Genomic DNA, 20,162 nt, shown 5'->3' with positions numbered 1-20,162 from the left:
AGTGATCAGAAACATTCAGACTCAAAGCACAGAGCTGATTGAATATTTAATAAGAAACCACAGCGCTGAAGGTTTTCATGGTGTATTTACATCATTTCAACACACTCCTACATCTAAAAGCAAAGCATTGTGGGTCATGTTACACACAAGTGACAAAATATGACACTTTAAATCTTCTACTCAGCTCTAATGACCATGTGGAACAGATAAATACATGTATCTTACACTTTTAAATCTTGTTTTCTAAAATATAAACGTATGTACCACATACTGCCACAGTAATTAATGCTGGTAATAAGCATGAATTACCAAATAAATATGAAATAAATTGAGTGTTAATGTAAAATACAGAAGTATGGCCGCGGTTAACACTTCTCTTGTTCATGGGGCAGCACGTCTACGTGGCCACGGCAGATTCTACGTTACTTACACTTTAGGAAACTATGGTTGGTTACAGAGCGTCGTGGTTATTTCACGCTTCATGAAGTGGTGACAGACTTTGGCAGATTTTAACGACAGTGAAAACATACACACACACAATGAGAAACGAATGCACACAATCCACGACTGCACAAATTAAAGCATCGTGTAAATATGAAGCCTTTTCCTTAATCCCCAGAATGCACCAGTCAGTGAATATTCATGATTTCAAGATGTGATCAGTGACACGTGAAGAGTAACGAGAGAGTTTCTGTCTGAAGAAAAACAAATGCTGGTGGACTTCTTTATGACGTTTTATGACGTCACCAGAATCACGCTGCATCTTACGGTGCGTTCAAGTGCTGTCGGAATAATCAGGACAATGAGTTCCCATGAAGCCACCTGAGGTCAGAACACGTCATCACTTACAAACAATCATTTTACAATCAGCTTTAAAAAGTAGCTTTTAACGAGAACTTGTCAAATGTTACTTCTGTTACTTGCAACCTGCACGTCCAGCACTTCTGATCCAATACAGACGTTTTCATGATTAACGTGCACGTGTCTGATTCTTTTGCTCTGTTTGTTTTCATGCAACGCTTGTGAAGACGAGTTGTTGAAACTTAACAACCTCCTTTCTTCACATTCCGAGTCAGAAGGACTTCAGGAGACCTGCGGCCGTCTGAGGAGCTCGTGAATGCACAGATAGTGATGAATTAAAGCATTATGGGAAAAGGTGAAAAACCAGGAATCTTTTTTCTTTTAAATGAATAATCTCTGGGTTCGTGTTCTGCTCATCAGTGGAAACATTAAAGAGCCAAACTTTTCCTCCACCAGCGGGATGTGTTTGTCTAAAAGTCCAGTGATGAATACAAACATCCTCTCATTCATCATTTATTCATCGACATGAGTCCAGGCGTTGAAGTCCAGAGTTTCAGTGAAATGTCATCAGGTGACCGACGGCTGCAGAGGACGCCACCTACACGCTCATCACGCCGGCACAACCAACAGTAGCATGCACCTCGAAAGCATAAGATTCAAATCAGTGCACTTTGACCTGCAGGACGTTAAAGGCAGCCAGCGAGTTTCTCATCTTCATTTTTACATGTTAACTGGAAGATTACGACGGTGAATATATGGCCCAGTTTGCACTGATGCAGTTTCTAAAGCGTTTCAAACAGAAAGGCACCGTTGATATTTTTCTGCACTGAAATACCGTCGCTTCATACTCGTGTATGGCACTTTACCTACAAGACATCAACACCTTTGTACATTTTATTTATAAAACTCTTTATTCGCTACTTCTCTAAAATAAAAGTTTCATTTCTCGTTTATCTTTAAAAGTCTTTACACAGCAAATAATTTATAGAAAATAAAGGTTTAATCGTAACAGTTTCTTCTTTTCCTCCACACCAAAGATTTGCAGCATTGATCTTCACACAGCGACTGGATCAGGTCGGTTCGACTCGAGCGGCTCGTGGTCGTGACACGATGCAGAGTTAGTCCTGCTGCTGCCGGCAGCTCTGAGCAGCAGGGCCGTAGCTCTCTCTGTGGTGAGGAAGGGCGCGTGTTCCCCCTGAGGCTCCTCAGCTAACATGCGGTCACCCCTGGACTCCACGTCACGCAGCACGTGACCATTAATGACTCCTCCTGTTTTGCTGCTGCAGTCACTGACGTTGTTGTTTGTGTGGAGGACCTCAGGCGAGGCTGAGGGCGTCTGCTCTGTGGTGTCATACTGAACGTCCTCCAGGTGGAACAGCGGGCTGGGCGGTAAACTGTGAGCCATGTGACCGTGGTTGTAGTGAGCAGACGTCCTCTTCTGCTCGTCCCGGCTCTTGTGTGGCTGACGTGACAACAGCAGGGGGCGCTCCTCCTCACCAGAGGGGCTCAGGGCCACGGAGGGGTTGGAGATGGCCAGGCTGGACAGGGGGGCCGACATCTCTGACAGAGGAGACCCCGGGGTCACAGGAGAGGTCACCAGAGACACAAACCTACAACAGACAACACGCGTGTTAACACATGGATTTATATTCACAAAGTTCAGGTTCCACATCTGAACTTTGAATGTTCATTCATATTCAACATTAATGAAACGGGTTCAAATATGGAGACTTACATTAACTTTGTCTGTGGACAAAAAGTCATCCAAGTCACTTTCACTTCTCTGAGTTTCCAGAACCCCCTCCCCCCCAGGGCCGAGGAACCGAACCTGACGTTTTGACCTAAGATCTTTACACCTTGTATCAGTGGAGCTGAAGACGTTCAACCCAGTGACTTCACCAGCGGCTGCTCAGCCTCGTCGTCTGTGCGACCACGTCATCGCCCGACACGTCTCAGGGAGACGACCTCCAGCTCTGTGTGCTTTTCACTGAGGTTTATCATGAGCAGGGGATTCGTTTCTTTTTCATTTACAGATTTTATCTCCCTGATGATTAATTAAATGTTTAGGTCATAGACTGTGAAAAAGATCAGTATCCACTTCCTCCCACTTTCCTGGACGCTGTCGTCTTCGGAGCTAGAGTCTGTGCAACATTTCTTTAACGTGTAACATGAAGGAGTATCGTGACCTATTTTCAGCCAGCCACCAGGGGGCGATTGAGGTGCTCAGGCTTCACTTTTGGGAGCTGTCATGTCGTCCATCTTTATTTACAGTCTATGTTTTAGGTCGTGATTTGGTCCTGATAAGTAGCAACCAGAGAAAAGCGGCATCGTGAATATGAATAAATATGAAGTATTTCCTCTGGCTGTGTATTCAAAGCTACTTTATTCAAACTGTTATATGTGTTCACAGTTCAAATCAATCAGTTCATTCACCTGTTACCTTGCACGTTAAGACAAGTCGCTGTCGGAGTTGAGTGTGTCTCGGCGCATCTTTGAACGAGCACTTAAGTCTCTGGTGCCACCGGTCGCGTTCAGACGACCCCGAGCGCCCTGCGTGGCACTTTGGCTCTTCTCCGCCAATGACATCACCGAGACAGACTCAGTGTCAGACAGAACCGTGGCGCTCCAGTCATTACTCCAGCTGCGGAGACAGGGGGGGGCGTTTACATGGGGACAGGCTGCAGACTCTGGACCTCAACCACAGAAATATAACGCGGCTCGAAGTAAGATTCACTCGGCAGCACTTAAATATTTATATTCAACAACTGGAGCTACGTTCAGTTCAGTAAGCGAATGTTGAGCCTGACGTACGAAAGTGGACGAAACAGAGGACGTAAAGACGACCACACGTCTTTACGTCCTCTCGACATGAAGCTCAAATATCTCAGACACGAACGCTGACATCTTGTGGTGATGATGTCATTTGCAGTCAGAGTCAGAGAAGGGATCGTGGAGCCGTGGTAACGAGGTCCCGCCCACACAGGTGCTCAACCAATCAGGAGTCAGTCTCAGCTGTCAATCATGACGTCTCAGCCTGTTTTTATATCATCAAATAACAGATTCAAACCAAACTGATCAGAAACTTGAACAAACATCAGAGAGATGAGAACGAGCTGAAACGACAGAAACATCTTTGATAAACATTTAGATTCTTTAGTTTGGTCCATGTCCCATCTGCTAACATGGAGGAGGTTGCATTTCACCAGCAGGTGGTGCAGGAGCGCTCGCCTCTGCACAACCTCCTTCATGGAGGTAATAAAATCTCATGTTTGCTTTGTACAACAAACACAAATCTGACGAGCAAAAACATAAAATAGAAAATCTATGAATTATTATTATTCTAATTAGCAAAGACACCGTTGTCTTCACATCAACACAGTTCACTTCCTTCTGATCAATAACTCAATCATCCACAGTATCATCATGTCAGACTCCACCCAACTATGTCCACTGGGTGGCGCTCTCGTCCATCACAGCTCAAGGACAAACGTGTCGTGAGCTATTTCCAACAACGGGCATCGTTCCAAACAACCAATGACACCTTGGACCTGACGGGATGTAAATGACGGGACAGAATAAAACCCACACAGAACAAAGTGAAGAGGTTCAGCGCCTCAGGGATAAAAGTACGACACAAAACAAAGAATACAATTCTGTGAATTATTGTAAAAAAACAACATATTAATATATTTTACACATAAAATGTCATGTTTATTATTTCTAATAGTACTATATGTTCTGAAATGATGAAAAGAAATATAAACACTTGATCTGTTTTATTGTGTATAAGTACCAGGTCACCAAGTTTAAAAACACACGCGTATGAAGCTGTTAAAGGTCCAGTCAATAGAATTATAATATTCATAATGATCTTCTCATTAGTCTATAATCACCTGAAACTGAGAATCACGTGTTTGTTACCTTCCAATGAGCCGTAATGTTCCAGCACCATGTTCCTACGGTGTCTCTGAATGGACAAACCAAACACTGGCTGCACCGAGGGGTGAGGGGAGCTGGCTGCAATCTACAACCTCACCACTAGATGTCGCTGAATCCTACATACTGAACCTTCAACGTAAGTAGCTCGAGACAATAATTTGTCATCACAACTTCACTCAACTCAAAGAGGCTGGAGCTCAAGTCTTACACTTCCTGTTCGATCTCTGCAGCCGACATGTGGACGCAAGACTAACACCAGCTGCCCTGAGCTAAACTAACTGAGCTAAACTAACTGAACTAAACTAACTGAGCTAAACTAACTGAGCTAAACTAACTATCAAACTACTGAGCTAAACTAACTGAGCTAAACTAACTGAGCTCTAACTGACAAAACTGAGCTAAACACGATCTAAACTAACTGAGCTAAACTAACTAGTCTAAACTAACTGATCTAAACTAACAGACTAAACTAAACTGGTCTAAACTAACTGAGCTAAACTAACTGATCTAAACAAACTGATCAAACTGAACTAACTAACTGAGCTAAACTAACTGAGCTAAACTAACTGATCTAAACTAACTGAGCTAAACTAACTGAGCTAAACTAACTGATCTAAACTAACTGAGCTAAACTAACTGAGCAACTAAACCTAAACTAACTGAGCTAAACTAACTGATCTAAACTAACTGAGCTAAACTAACTGAGCTAAACTAACTGACCTAAACTAACTGAGCTAAACTAACTGATCTAAACTAACTGAGCTAAACTAACTGAGCTAAACTAACTGAGCTAAACTAACTGAGCTAAACTAACTGAGCTAAACTAACTGATCTAAACTAACTGAGCTAAACTAACTGAGCCTAACACTGATCTAACAACTGAGCTAAACTAACTGAGCTAAACTAACTGACCTAAACTAACTGAGCTAAACTAACTGATCTAAACTAACTGAGCTAAACTAACTGATCTAAACTAACTGAGCTAAACTAACTGAGCTAAACTAACTGAGTCTAAACTAACTGATCTAAACTAACTGATCTAAACTAACTGAGCTAAACTAACTGAACTAAACTAACTGAGCTAAACTAACTGACCTAAACTAACTGATCTAAACTAACTGATCTAAACTAACTGATCTAAACTAACTGAGCTAAACTAACTGATCTAAACTAACTGATCTAAACTAACTGATCTAAACTAACTGAACTAAACTAACTGATCTAAACTAACTGAACTAAACTAACTCATCTACACGTCGTGTGGATGGAGTTTTTTTTAATTAAGGGGAAAATATCAGTTCAAATAAAATCTGCAGTTGTGAAGAAAAGGTTTCAGTTTGGATTTGACAGAACATGTTGAAGTTGCATCCTCACCTCTGGCTGGAGATGTGGGTGAGAGTTGTGGCTTCGTATTTGCTCGGGGAGAAGGTCGTCTCGGACGTCCTCTCGGCTGAATGCTGCGGAGTCGTCCCATTACATTTCTACAGAGGAGCAGAAATCCACAGCTGATGAATGTGGAGATTCCACAGGCTGTGACGCCTTTTTGTATTTAAGCCTGAACGAGTAGCCGCATACATTGGTGAGCTGCAAATCTTGAAGAGGCAAGTTAGAAATCCGACGTGCTCGGGCTGAGGTGGCAGAGTTGGGACCAATTCCAGCGTTGGTGTTGTGGTTCCTCTGATTCCTCAGAGTCTGCCTCAGACGGTCGTGGAGCTTCTTCCTCTGCTTCCTGTTTGTGAAGAAACAAAACCAGACAGAATATCTGAGGGCCGAGTTCCAAATGTACCGAACACACACATTTACCCCAAAGTGCATCTAATCTTATTATGGCTTGACTGTAGTAATGGTCATTCATATTTTTTACTTATTGAGGTCATTACAAAATACACTTCATGATATTGTTAATGTGTCCAATAGTGTCCCCAAACTATCTTTGGTCGGTTCTATGCAGACGATGTCCAACTTTATGTCTTTGTCTAATTTTCTGATCTTCACCAGCTTCACTCTTTGAGCCGAATCAAACCGTGTCATTAAAAGTTGGTATCAGCTGTAAAGTCCTGTCATTCATAGAAATAGACGCTGAACTACGTCACATCACATCTGATGTTTAAGCCAAGAAGCTTTAAAACATTTAAAATGAGTTCAAAGTCCTGCTGAGTGATTATTAATAACTCAGATCTCAGCTAAACCAAGTGTTTGTTGTTTCATGTGATCTGTTAGTTCTGGTTTCACGTTGTACGTCCTGTGGTCATCACCTACGTGGGCGGAGTCTAATCTTCCATTTTTTAATGCTGTCTCTGCTTCCTGTGATTGGTCCAAAAGTCCAAACTATCCAACAAAGTGTTTTGACTCTGGAACAGAACCATGGTTCAGTTTGATCCAGACCCAGAACACCTCTTCTGCTCTGATGTTCAGGTTCAGACTGAACCGTCTGAAGGTCTGAAACAAACCAGGTGTGGACGAGTCCAGGTAAGACTCGTGTCACCATGGTGACGGCTTCACTGTCCTGCTCCTGTGGTCAGAGGTTCAATAGATCCTCGTTTATTCTTTAAGCTTCTTGTGGTCTTTGGTGTCTTCACAGTTCACAGTTGGGTCTTTTGGGGGCACTACTGAACATTATAATAAAATCAGGATGTGTAACTTTAAGTTATGAATCAGACGTAAAAATGTGACTTGAATTACTTTGTTTTGCAGTAGGCAACCACACACATGATTCCAACGACTAGGAGTGCAATGCAGATTCCTGATATTGTTAAAATACGTTTCTGATACAGCTCCTCAGCTTCTGAAAAAGAGGACAGTCCATCTTAAAACATAGTCTCACACACACACACACAAACCATTCCCACCATGAACCCACAACAGGAGAAAGGGTTCAGTCACTGGTGATGAGAATATAACGCTCTGTAGCTGGGAGAGACAGTGCCCCCCTTGGCCAAACACAGTAACTATCACCGTGTGCTTCCTGTGCTGCTCTGACTGATTCAGGCTGAACTGACTCTGTTGACACTGACGCACTTGTAAGATTCAGAGGTCGAAATCGAAGCAGCAGACTCTGACTTTGGTGGGTGGAGCTTAAAAAACACTGGATCCTACATTTCCCACAATGCAGCTCAACCCTCGAAAGTCTCTTGACATTAACATTGTGATTTTTCTTAGCTTCAGTTTCCTGTGCAGGAGAGCAGCTTCCTTACTACAGACTTTGGGCTTTTTAACTTTGCAGAACTTTTACATTCACAAAACAAACTTTCTATCACACTAAAAGAAAGAAACACTGACAAAATATAATTTGAGAAAATTAAAGGAGGAAGCGTATTTGCATATTTCATATAATTTTGTAATTTTGCAAAAAGCATAGAGTTTTTGAACAGCACCTAGAAACCACAGTCTACAGCAGCATGAGACTGGTTTACTGACGGAGCTAATATACTGATGTTCACATGTTAGGACATTTTCTATAAGATATAAGATGTATAGATATAAGATGTATAGATATAAGATGTATAGATAGAAGATGTATAGATAGAAGATGTATAGATATAAGATGTATAGATAGAAGATGTATAGATAGAAGATGTATAGATAGAAGATGTATAGATAGAAGATGTATAGATAGAAGATGAGGCTGCCCTCAGTGTGATGAGCGCAGGCTGCGAACAGGAAGAAGGGAGAAGAGCTGGAGACAGACGTCTGGGCAGGAGGAAACAGGAAGGAGACGACAGGAGATGATGGAGGAGGAACGTGATGCTGCTCTACAGTTTCATGCTGAACACTGGTCACAACAGGAGAAGCAGGGGGGGGGGAGCTGAGGCGGTGACTACATGTATACAAACACACGTTTATATGTGTGTTTGTATACATGTACATACACACACATATATATAATGTGAATGTTTATGATCCTTCATGTTTAGTCGAGGGTTTTATCTTACATCTGCAAACTAAGAGGAAGGAACAATCCATACCCATAAATTCAATCCCCAGATGTTCTGTCAGTGCAGAGAGGTGACACAGAAAAGAGAGTTGGATTTTACAGATGACGTAACATTCGTTTTTTCTTTCAAACTTATGCAGCAAAGATCTACACAAACCCAAACTGTAGATCCTCTAATCTCACTGAGCACTTTATTAGGAACAACATACTAATACTGGGAAGTTCTTTGCTCTCAAACAGTTGTTTGTGTCATTGATTCCATCCATAGACTATTTATACTGATGTTCATCGACTGAGTTTGCCTCTAAACCGCAACTCACAGACTTCACCGGCTTCACGACAGAAACAAAGATCAGTTTCACAAAGACGAGATGTTCAGTGTCCAGCTGATGTAACCGTCAAACACACACTGCACCTGATCCGATCCTTACATCACACACTGCTGTCTTTTCATTTTGACTTCTCAACAGTCGAACCTCAGAGACTGAGAACATCACTGACGATTTCAACCCACAGACAAAAGTAATACGATTCAACAGCAACAGACGACATGTCAGTGTTGATTATACTATTTTTGTACCTTGAAAATACTAAAACTAATACTAATATCAACTCAAATGAAATATTGAAGACATTTTGTACTGAAATGATTTGAATACAGTATCATACACTTGATGATCAGCGTAACAGTGGTTAGTGGTGTGAGGCTCAGCAGGCGGCAACACTCTGAACTAAACATGCTGTGATAATCATGCACCATCCCATCATGTAACTTCAATTTGATCATCAAACACATTCTGTGAATTCATAAAACAATAAAAAGCATCTGAAGATCAAACACATGTAGAAAGTGAGAGAAACTGTGTCTGGATCGTTGAAATGAGACAAATGCTCCAAACCAACTTCTGTGGAAATTCAGTCATGATCCGGTTTTACCAACAGACTGAGGATCTACAGACTGAGGATCTACAGACTGAGGATCAACAGACTGAGGATCTACAGACTGAGGAACAGACTGAGGATCAACAGACTGAGGATCTACAGACTGAGGATCAACAGACTGAGGATCTACAGACTGAGGATCAACAGACTGAGGATCTACAGACTGAGGATCAACAGACTGAGGATCAACAGACTGAGGATCAACAGACTGAGGATCAACAGACTGAGGATCAACAGACTGAGGATCAACAGACTGAGGATCAACAGACTGAGGATCAACAGACTGAGGATCTACAGACTGAGGATCAACAGACTGAGGATCAACAGACTGAGGATCAACAGACTGAGGATCTACAGACTGAGGATCTACAGACTGAGGATCAACAGACTGAGGATCAACAGACTGAGGATCAACAGACTGAGGATCAACAGACTGAAGAACGACTGCATCAAAAGGCCTTCTCATTTTAAAAGCTCCTTCAAACATGGCCGACGCATGCGTCCTTCAATGCTGGAGCATTGAAGGATCCAATGGGTGGAGCCTGCTCATGCCACCTGATCCTCGCCCACTCTAGGTGGTTGCATGTCGGTGAAAAGCCAACGATTCGGCCGATTGGCAGCGAACCACACGAGCCTCGTGGTCCCGAGCTCTGGATCGTGACTACGAGAATGGGATTGTGAATACAAACGGCCAGAAGGAGTTTTCTCGGGTGTTTGAGCTCGGCATGAGTCCGGGGGCCTCATGTATAAAACAGTGCGTAGGATTCATACTCAAAGTGTACACGCGCACAAAGGCGGAAAATTACGTACGCAAAAAAGGTTCAGATTTATAAAACCGTGGCCACGCACACATGAAGGCAACGTTCCCTTTATAAATCACAGTCCACCTGGAGAGGTGCGCATGGGGACCTGCCTCATGCCCCGCCCCCTACACGACCACATTCAACCATGGTCGATGTCACCTCATTAATATCAAAGCACTGTCATGTTCACTGCAGCAATTTTACACACACACACACACACACACTGCATAAGAAGTACAGTGGTACTTGTGATACAGGCGCGGTGTAATAGAAGATATTAAAAAATAGTAATCACTCGGTTCTGTAACTGTTATTTTTAGCCATTTTACCGTAATTTGCTTTTAGTTGTTTTAATATCTTTTACAATTGAAGGTTCTTATGGAAGAAGTTTGTTTTTACAGATCCCAACGTTTGCGTGAGAAGTGGCGTACGCACAAAATGGAGTCTGAAATATGAGTTTGCAACACTTATAAATGAGGCCCCTGGTGAGGAGACATCTAGAGAACAACCGCTGCTCCTTCATGTCCAAGGGGGACGGTTGAGGTGGTTCAGGCATCGAGTCAGGATCCTCCTTCCTTTGGAGGTTTACTGGGCACGAGGACTCAGAACTGGGGGGACTACATGTCCCATCAGGTCTAAGCACGCCTCGGGATCTACCAGGAGAACGCCTCGGGATCTACCTCTACCTGGCTCATATTCTACTTGGTCTGCTACCTCTGAGGCCCCAGGCCGGCTGAGCAGAGGATAATGAATGAGTTGTGTCTTTAGTTGGAACCGAAGGTGAAGGTGTGGCCTCCTCTCTGTGTTGTGGATGGTATTTAAATAAAGGCCACATTTAAGCATACAGGTAAAGATAAGAAGTCTTCAGGTTTAAACATGTGCAAGTGTATTTGTGGTTGTTTGAAATGGAAATAAACTAAATAAACTCGAACTACTACAGAACCACATGCAGTTCTAACAATCCTAAATAGAAAACACCAATACAGAGAAACTTGAACATGCAAAAGGTTTGAGGGCTGCATAAACCACAGGTCTAAGGAGGAAGGTAAAGCAACAGGAGCACAGCACAAGAACTGTTAGGGGAACATGCCCAAGTCCAGCAGACTGAAGAGGAAGCAGACATACTGTAAAAGCTGGCCATTACATAGTTTTGGCAGCGATCACCAGTAAATTCATTTGGACACCTGAGTAGGAAATAAAAGAAACAGAGAAGAAGAAAGAGAGAACGAGTTAATTCATACAAGAGCTGTGCAATACCCACAGCAGTCATCACTGGTGTTGGCAGGAAGGGCCAGCTAGACGTGTCCAGCTATCGTCTGCAAGGTCAGGGAATCATCTCAGACCTTCAGAGCTCTGAGTCGTCTCCAACAGAGATCATACGAGAAGCTTCTGTTTAGCGAAAGCCCTCCATCGAACTCTGCAGGTTCCTGTCGGAGCAGCAGACTGAAATTTGCATGTACGTCGTGGCCACTCCGGTCCGGTCTGTGTCTGTGATGTAATCCTATGTGAGGACAACCTGCTCATGTCCACAGAGATGTATGGCAGAGTCCTGGTGTCCTGTAGAAATGTTCTGACCTCCACCGAGGAGCTGATGCTTCCTTTGCTGTTTGCTTGTCTGTTAGCAGAACTACATAAAGACTACAGAGCTTTGATAGAAACTTGGGGTGTGGTAACATGGCAGGAGGTCGGAGGTGTGGAGCTCTTCCATTGTCTTCTTTCTGATTTCTTCAGAACTGCTTGATGAGAGGTTCTTTAAAATGTCAAAATAAAATCAAAAACTGCTGCCTTACCGAGGACATAGTGTTCGTGTCTGTGAAGATCTTCATGGTTGTTGGAGAAAACTTGAATCAAGACGTGAAGTTTCACCTCCTTCATTACTGACTGGTGGAGATTCCAAGGTATTTAACCTCTCAGACCGATGATGTCACCAGGAAGTGACATCATCGTCCAAGCTGTCACAGCCAGACAGGCTCCGCAGCTCAGTGGCAGAGCTGGGAAATGGCCTGGTCTGACATCAATGGTTCCCAATGACCTCATTATCATGGTGCATGCTCACTATTCCTGTGCATGTGGATGTGGGTCGTTTTCACTGGTTGTGCACCTTTAACTTTCCTTAACTTAGCATGCGCGGCGCGGCTAGCACATCAGTCGTGTGTCTACGACCTGTCAACGAGGGAGCATCAAGATTCCCACATGGCTCAGAATTCCTGGATAGAGACTGGAAGAAACTTTAACGACTCTATAACTCTTCTTCTTTGCTTTGTCTCTGGCACTGAGTCATCACGCCTTGTGGGCTTTATTCTTTATCCTTGATCCAGGACTCTCAACCAGAGAAGCCTCTGAGACGTGAAACCTCCTCGAGGATCTACAACCTCGTCCTGTTTGGTTCTTCCGGGACACAGTGGACCACTGGGAACAAAGTTGGGATGTGGAGAAAACCGATTACCAGAGTGGTCTCCTATGGTTTTCTGACGAGATGGAGGTGAGGATGAATGGGAGGAGCATATGTTTCACCTTCAGACAAGCCTGAGATGGAGGCATTTCTCTGACCAGCGTGGATGGAGTGTGATGAAATGTGACGTACATGCAAATTTCAGTGCCCTGCTCCGCAGCGGAGAGAGAGCTACAGCCTTTAGACTCTTTTAGGGGACCATGGCGACTGTATCACCAGATTTGATCAGCGAATAAAAGGGAAACATGGAGTTCTCCACAGTTTCTTGGAGGAAACATGAGAGGGGTGAAACACCAGCAATGACATGTGGGATTGAATACAGTTGTGTTCACATACGTTTTGGGTCTGAGACCGTCTTAAGCACAGCTCGTTCACATCGGTGCCCAGTGAATCCCGCCAAGCACCTGGTTGATGGGTAGAAACGACAAGAGATAAACAGCACTGACATGTTACACACAAGACGAGGACACACACGGACAAACACACAAAGACATCCAGAGCACAGTCACACGGCGGGATCCAGGAGACGCCTGATCTCAGGGTTAGAGCAGGTTCTTCATCTGGGAAGAGATTCTTTAACACACAACTCCTGCATCAGGACACATTCATGCAGCACACGGGACTCGTGGTTCCTGAAAAGGACCTGAAGGCCCCAGAAACTCTCCAGACTCCAGAAACTGCAGCAGCACAAACTTACGGTGATTTGCCCCTTTGCCCTGATACCGACCAGCGAGCAATGGATCCATGCAATTAAGATTATGTAATCAGATTACAAAAACAAGTAACTTTAATCAACCCAGGTTATACTTGAAAAAGTAATGTATTACAGTTACATTTTCAACGATCAAAATGTGGCAATATTAAAATAATTATTAATAAAAAGATAATTTGACACATCAGCTCCACCTTGTGGCGGGTGAAAGAAGCTTTGAGAAACAGCATTTTCAGCAGATGGAGGAAATGACATCAGTAATAGTTTAATAACAGGTCAGCGTGGAGATGATCATGTCGTACCTGCAGAGAAACTTTGTGCTGCCGGGCGTGATTTCCAGGGTGAAGCACTCTCCTCCGTTCACGCAGTAGTTCCTCTGGCTGTCGCTGCAGCGCGTCACATGACTGGAGGTCTTGGTTGTAGTGGTGGTGCTGGTGGCTGGTGACGACACCGGGGTTAGTGGAGCTCATACGTTACAACATCCTGCATGTTTGTTAGAGTCCCATGGATTTTAGAGGGAACCGATACCAATACATGGTCTGATGTGTATAAATATGTATATATATATACTATATATATATATATACATACAATCCAATACTACCAGGGGTTGACAAACCTTTCAGCCCCTGACCCACAAAATAACTGTAACAGAGACTCGTTACCCTCGGACGGGTTAAAGCAAAGGACAAGTATTCTCAACAAGTATTTCACAAAATAGAAAGAAATGACTGTTGTAATGTTTCCTGCTGTAAATGGATATATTGTCGTGTTGCTGCAACTATTGCTGTCACTAGTCTGTAATACTAATGTAATACTAATGTAATACTAACGTAATACTAATGTAATACTAACGTAATACTAATGTAATACCTACTACTACCTAACACTACAGAGATTTCCCTGACTCAGGTCCAGGGTCTGCAGGGGAGTGGGTGCAGTGAGCCAACATGGAGCCTCCTGATCTCAGCATGACGCTGCACTTTTCTGCACTGCAACAATCAGCCACCTCAGATTAATCCTGATGAAGGAATGAGAAATGAAGACAGATTCTGCAGCTGAGAGGAATGTGAGAAGTATGAATATAAACCCAGTCTTGTGTTTACTGAACCTGATCCATTAATACGTGTTTGAATGAAAGCAGATTTCTGCTTGGTTTTCACTGGTGGATCAGAACTGCCTGAGCTGGGCTTGTGTGCGCAGAGCGATCCGGCTGCTGCAGTGGACGGTGTTTCTACCAAGTGTCGTCAAGGGCAAAGCCTGATGCACTGCACCAGCAGAAATCTGCCTCCGCACGAAGAACAGGAAACAGCAGCCGCGTCTCCCCGGGTGAAAAAGCTGAATAATTTAAATGTGCATCAAAAATCGACACATTTTTATCAACATTTGTCACAAAATCTAGCAAAAAGAATGATGGAATAAATGTTTGCATGAAAATGTAGTTGCCAGTTCTTCTTTAAGATAATAAAATGAAAAATGCAAAGAATTTTACAAGCTGATATTTTTTTTACTTGTAAAATTCTTTGCATTTTTCATTTTATTCAGTTATTTATTTATGAGGATGGATTCTCAGCAAAAAGCCGACCTTGACTGTGGAAGAGAACTGGAGGAAGAGACACACAAAACCAAATGTGAATAGAATTCAAGATATCATCAATTTCAAATTTGAGGTGATTTGGAAACGGGGCCTTCCTATTTGGTAATCCTCACTTAAATGTTGAATGTGTTTTTGTTAATAAACCGGCCAGTACAGGGTTAGGACATTAAAAGACACTTTCTGTTCATGTTGATTTAATGTGTGTTGTAAAATGTTTTCATGCTCTAATGTTCAGAATCCCGTTCCTCAGACTGTCCACTGCTGCAGCTCCTCTGTTCAGCCTCTGTCTCACACTCTTGGTTTTAGCTCCTGTCTCTTTAAGACCCCCCCCTCCGGATGAAGCCCAGTCTGCTCTGATTGGTCAACAGCTTCCATCATGTGAAAGAAAGGTCGGCCTCCTGGCTTGGTGAGGAAGTAACGAGATGTTTCAGACGCATCTGCCTTTACCTCAGACTTTAACATTTAAACATAACTACAGTGGAAACTGTTTGTATTGAATATTATAACAACTGTCAGATTCTGTACGTTTACATATGTGCTCATGTTAATGATACGATATTCAGTGTAAACTACCGGAAATGAATCTGCAGCTTTTAAAGTGACATAATACCTGGTTTGGTTTGTTTCCATTATTCCATGATGCAATGCATTGTGGGAGTACAGAAGTATCTTTCAAAGTCATAAAACAATATATGTGAATGTTTTAACATAACATCTCCATTAACATCAAATCCAAGAGTAACTCATCAGTCATGGTTTAACCAGCCGTCACCAAATTACAGCTGAGAACCTCCAACAAGCTGGTTTCATTCATTCCACACAACTTCCTGTTTGTAACTGAGTCAGAAGATGGATTTATATTTGACAGGAAGTGGAGGAGACGCTGACTCATCAGAAACTGAGACATATCGTAACTCTGCTGCGGAGCTGATGAGCTGCTGTGACCTCACTTCGGGTTTTAATCTACGAAATGAACATCATCTGTATTAACTGAGACATTAACTCCTTACAAAGTGAAGAGTCATTATGGTCTCCTGTTCACAGCCAATCAGACACCTCTCAGCTCGGGGCCAGGCAGTGGCCACCCCCCTGGTCAATGTGGCCGCTCACAGGTCGGGTGACGCTCGAGGACCAGATGCTGATAAACACTCACCTCCAGGTGTCAGGTGAGAATCTGAGACATGTGATCGACTCGTTTATTTCATGAAGGTCGACTTCTCTGCTGTAAACTCTGGACACACAGAGATAGTTCAGCCTCATGTGATGCTTCTCACCTCCAGCCCAAAGAGTAGCAGCAGAGAATAAGAAACACTGGGAATTCTTTTTGGTTTCCCAGAGTTCCACCAACATCTGTCTGGAAGTTTCTTCTTCTGACAGATGAACCATCATTGGTTCCTGTTCGTTGATCCCTCACTTCTCCTCTGAAGACCTCCAACCATTTCTAATTCACTACCTCAGCTCAGAATTCAACACTGAGTCAGTCGGTTAATACAGAGATTAGAGGAGGCTAATCCTTCACTTAGCCCCCCCCATCCCACCAGCGTCACCTTCAATTAGCCAACCCAGAGACAGTGTCATAAATCTCAGTGATGTGACTACAGCAGGAGCGTCATGGCGGTGAGCCGCTGGCAGACACAGTATTAGTGGGTTGTTTCTCCCTGCGGCGGAGGGATGGAGGGGGCATCAATTAGCCTCCAGCAGGATCTGACCTTGAAATGGAGCACGGGCAGAAAACAGGAAGTCTCCCTGTACCACAGCCTGGAGTTTGTGTCGTGCATCATTTATTGATTTTCACTTTTTCATGGCTGGAAATGTGCATGCACTTTTAAGGGACTTCAGCGAATACGCTCAGACATAATGTCTCTACAACATCCGTCAATGTCGTGTGTGGCGTAGTTTAAAGATGATTAATATTTAAAGAGGAAACCACACATCTACTCAGTGAGGTATGTTAGAAGTGTTGTTTCCTGCACCTCTCTGCGTTGCAATATTTCAGAGGCTTAGTCACCGGCCTCTCGGCTGTCGTCTGCAAGTCACAACGTGTCTGCTGCGAGGCAAAGTCCTGACAGAGACGCTTCCTGCCTCACACTACGCAACATTTACACAATCACTGCAAAAACATTTCAATCAGTTTGTCTTGTTTTTGGACATTTGTCTTATTTTGTCTTTTGTCGCAGTCCAAGGTTACGCAGGACCACTTCCTGTCTGAGGCCCCCGTGCTTTCATGAACATGTGTTGGGTACTTACGGATTGTTGGGACGATAATGTCGTTGAATTCCTGTGTGGACTGGGGGGTCTGCTTTGGGACGGGGGTACGTTCAGCGTTGTACTTCAGCGTCACAGAGGGATCAGACTGAGTCACAGCTGGAGTCTGAGGCGCGTACGGCCCTCGTGTGGACAGCTCCTCCACTAAAACCTCCGGATGTCCTGGTGTCACGGGGACGGCGGTGGTTAGGGACACGGGAGACAGCGATGAATGAGGGATCGACACAGTTAGTCCCAGCGTGGGGTCGACTGATATGATAAATGGGTCCTGTCCGATGCGTTTAGGGTCTAAGTGTGTGGGCGGCTCGTACTCGAAGATCTTATCCACAAAGACCCATTTGAGGCCAGCGGTGCAGAGGGCTAAGCTGAGCAGACAGGCCAGGATGGGCAGGATGCAGATTTTCTCAGAGTGCAGGCAACTGTTAATCTGTTCCATCTCTATGCACACACAGCAGGTCCCTGGCAAGGCCACAATTCCCAAAGCCCCCAGATGCTCCCCATCACCATCACCGCCTCCCTCTGCAGCTCCCTCAGCGCCCTCCTCCCCGCTCTCACCAGCTGCCTCCGTCTCCTCAGGTTTCTCCTTGGGGACTTGTCCAGAATCAACAGTGGAGCCGGTGGGGGAGGCAGATCCAGGAGGGGGAGCCGGCCCTGCAGAGAGGTCGTCCATTCCCTCAGTCATCCTGTCCAACCACCGGATGAAGAGTCTCCGAACACCTCAACTATTAACTCAGGGCGTCACACGGTGGCTCTCCGCCACCGGGCACCACCGGCACGTTTTCCATCGTGATGCTGCAGAGTCTTCAGACGGAGGTGAACCTTGTTAACAGTCTGGGAGGTTTGAGCAGAACCTTCTGCACACGAGCTCCTTACTCATGCTCTTTCACCACAAACACAATCATCGGTCTCTCTATAGATTCATCAGATTTGCTGCAAGCAAAAAAAAAAGATTGCCAGAGAATTAGAGTCCTTAAATGTTGCGTCTGTTCTGTGGTGAGCGGAGGAGGTGGAGTCACTCACCTGAGCACTTGGGCAGAAGAGGCGTAGTGATGGGCCGGCTGCAGCTGCAGCAGCTGGAGGGCAGAGGACGGGACGGACGCTGCAGAGGACGGGACGGACGCTGCAGTGGCGGGACGGACATGCTGTCTGGTCTGTGAGATCCCAGCAGCTGAAAGGCTGAATCATCAGGGAGCGGCAGGTGCCCTTCCTCTGCCACAGAAACAGATGAGTAAGGGGAAAGAGAGAGAAAGAGAATGAGAGGGAGCAGCAGGCGGAGGGAGGGGGCTGCAGCAGAGGAGACGGGACACTCCCCTTCTCTCACCCCTCCTCTCTCACTCCTTCCTCTCAGCAGACCTCCTCCCTCTCCTCCCTCTCCTCCTCCCTCTCCTCCTCGCTTCCTGTCTGCTGGTGAGTCCCGGCTCCCAATCCCAGCTCAGAGCAGCAGCAAGTTCCTACTTGATCCAATTAGAGCCACCGTCAGCCAATCACACGCCAGCAAACTGCCGCCCCCCCACAACCACTCCCCATTGATTATGCTGATACTGAAGGGTGTGTTTTTATCAGGGGGAAGGAGCCACAGAGGCAGACACACAATCCAGCACGAGGACGCAGCCATTGTGTCTTCCCAAGTATCTGCAGTCAGGGTTAGGGTGATACAACAACACAACAACACAACAACACAGCAAGACAAGACAAGACACAACAACAAGACAACAACACAAAAACACAACAACAACACAACAACACAACAATACACAATTACACAACAACACAATCGTTTTTGGAATATAGAACTAGATGGTGAACATCTCTTGTGCGTTTGAAAGTAGAAGTTACCAACTACCAGAGGATGTTAGAGTCATAACCTCAGTTGTGTATCTTAGCGTCATCAAGTGTTTTGTCCACAACAACACAATAACACTATAACACAACAACACAACAACACAATAACACTATAACACAGACAATTTGATAATGAAAACGTCCATTCAACTGATATAAATAAGTTCCTCACCTTATCATACTTAGCAGTGGGGGGTAACTGGAGATATCGATCTCCTCACTCTGCCTCTCACTGTGACTGAAAGCCCCCAGACCACCAATAAAACCATTAAGTCCACAACCCCCCAGCTCAGCTGCTCCCAGACCGACCGGACCCGTTCTGAGGAGCCGCAGCTTAAACAAGATGAAGATCAGCAGAGAGGTCAGGGGACATTGACACTGTGGTGACCCTCTCCAATCCAGAGACAGAATTAATCCCAGTAATGGTTCCTGTGTTGGAGCACTTCCTGTCGGGACCTGAATTAGAGACCTTCATATTGATCCACCTCCAGTGTCTCTGTGTGCAGACGACACAAAGTGACAAAGGGAAGAAATACACAATACCATGAATGGAAAAGAACATTTCACATCGAAATTATCCATCAATAGATCAATCATTAAACACAGAACCTTTTACTGCAGTTAAATAAATGAAATATGAGACTTTGTGAATATGGGCTTTACAAATGAAATTTGTATAATTGATAAATATTTAATTGCACTTGGATAAAAGCAAATTATTAAATTAATACAGAAAATATAACATTATATAACACAAAATGGTTCTATTTATACATCTTATTCATGTATGTGTTTATTTAGCCACATAGTGACATCATCATGATGTCATTTATACCATCTGATGACATAGGATTGGTTAATACACACAAACTGTA

At 44.1% G+C, this 20,162-nt stretch overlaps 1 protein-coding gene across 4 annotated transcripts; it reads right to left on the bottom strand.

Annotated features, from left to right (window-relative positions):
* Positions 1-33: 33 nt before the first annotated feature.
* Positions 34-18,779, bottom strand: nrg1 (neuregulin 1). Of its 4 annotated transcripts, none has more exons than XM_047344518.1 (9): positions 18,466-18,779; positions 17,428-18,375; positions 13,886-14,021; positions 13,208-13,275; positions 7,423-7,525; positions 6,316-6,469; positions 6,115-6,221; positions 3,235-3,442; positions 2,275-2,411 (listed from the first exon to the last, which is right to left on the bottom strand). In XM_047344518.1, the coding sequence occupies exons 2-8, from the start codon at positions 18,125-18,127 to the stop codon at positions 3,250-3,252; spliced, it is 1,461 nt and encodes a 486-aa protein (XP_047200474.1). In that variant the 5' UTR covers positions 18,128-18,375; positions 18,466-18,779; the 3' UTR covers positions 2,275-2,411; positions 3,235-3,249. The 4 variants fall into 4 exon arrangements, with proteins under 4 accessions (XP_034997378.2, XP_034997379.2, XP_047200474.1 ...); XM_047344517.1 differs by having other exon boundaries at positions 2,284-2,411; positions 3,242-3,442; XM_035141487.2 differs by lacking the exon at positions 3,235-3,442 and having other exon boundaries at positions 34-2,411; positions 18,466-18,771.
* Positions 18,780-20,162: the final 1,383 nt, after the last annotated feature.

The sequence above is a fragment of the Hippoglossus stenolepis genome, chromosome 18, assembly GCF_022539355.2.
Source record: "Hippoglossus stenolepis isolate QCI-W04-F060 chromosome 18, HSTE1.2, whole genome shotgun sequence".
Lineage (NCBI taxonomy): Eukaryota > Metazoa > Chordata > Actinopteri > Pleuronectiformes > Pleuronectidae > Hippoglossus > Hippoglossus stenolepis.
This window is presented reverse-complemented; position numbering and strand designations above follow the sequence as displayed.

Excerpts from the sequence above, each read along its gene's own strand:
- nrg1 (XM_035141487.2), bottom strand. The coding sequence starts at position 18,127 with ATGACTGAGGGAATGGACGACCTCTCTGCAGGGCCGGCTCCCCCTCCT. Across the intron at positions 7,526-13,207 it reads GACGGTCTCAGACCCAAAAC|AAGCTGAGGAGCTGTATCAG; the intron begins GTATGTGAACAC and ends CCTCTTTTTCAG. Across the intron at positions 6,222-6,315 it reads AAGATTTGCAGCTCACCAAT|AAATGTAATGGGACGACTCC; the intron begins GTATGCGGCTAC and ends GCTCCTCTGTAG.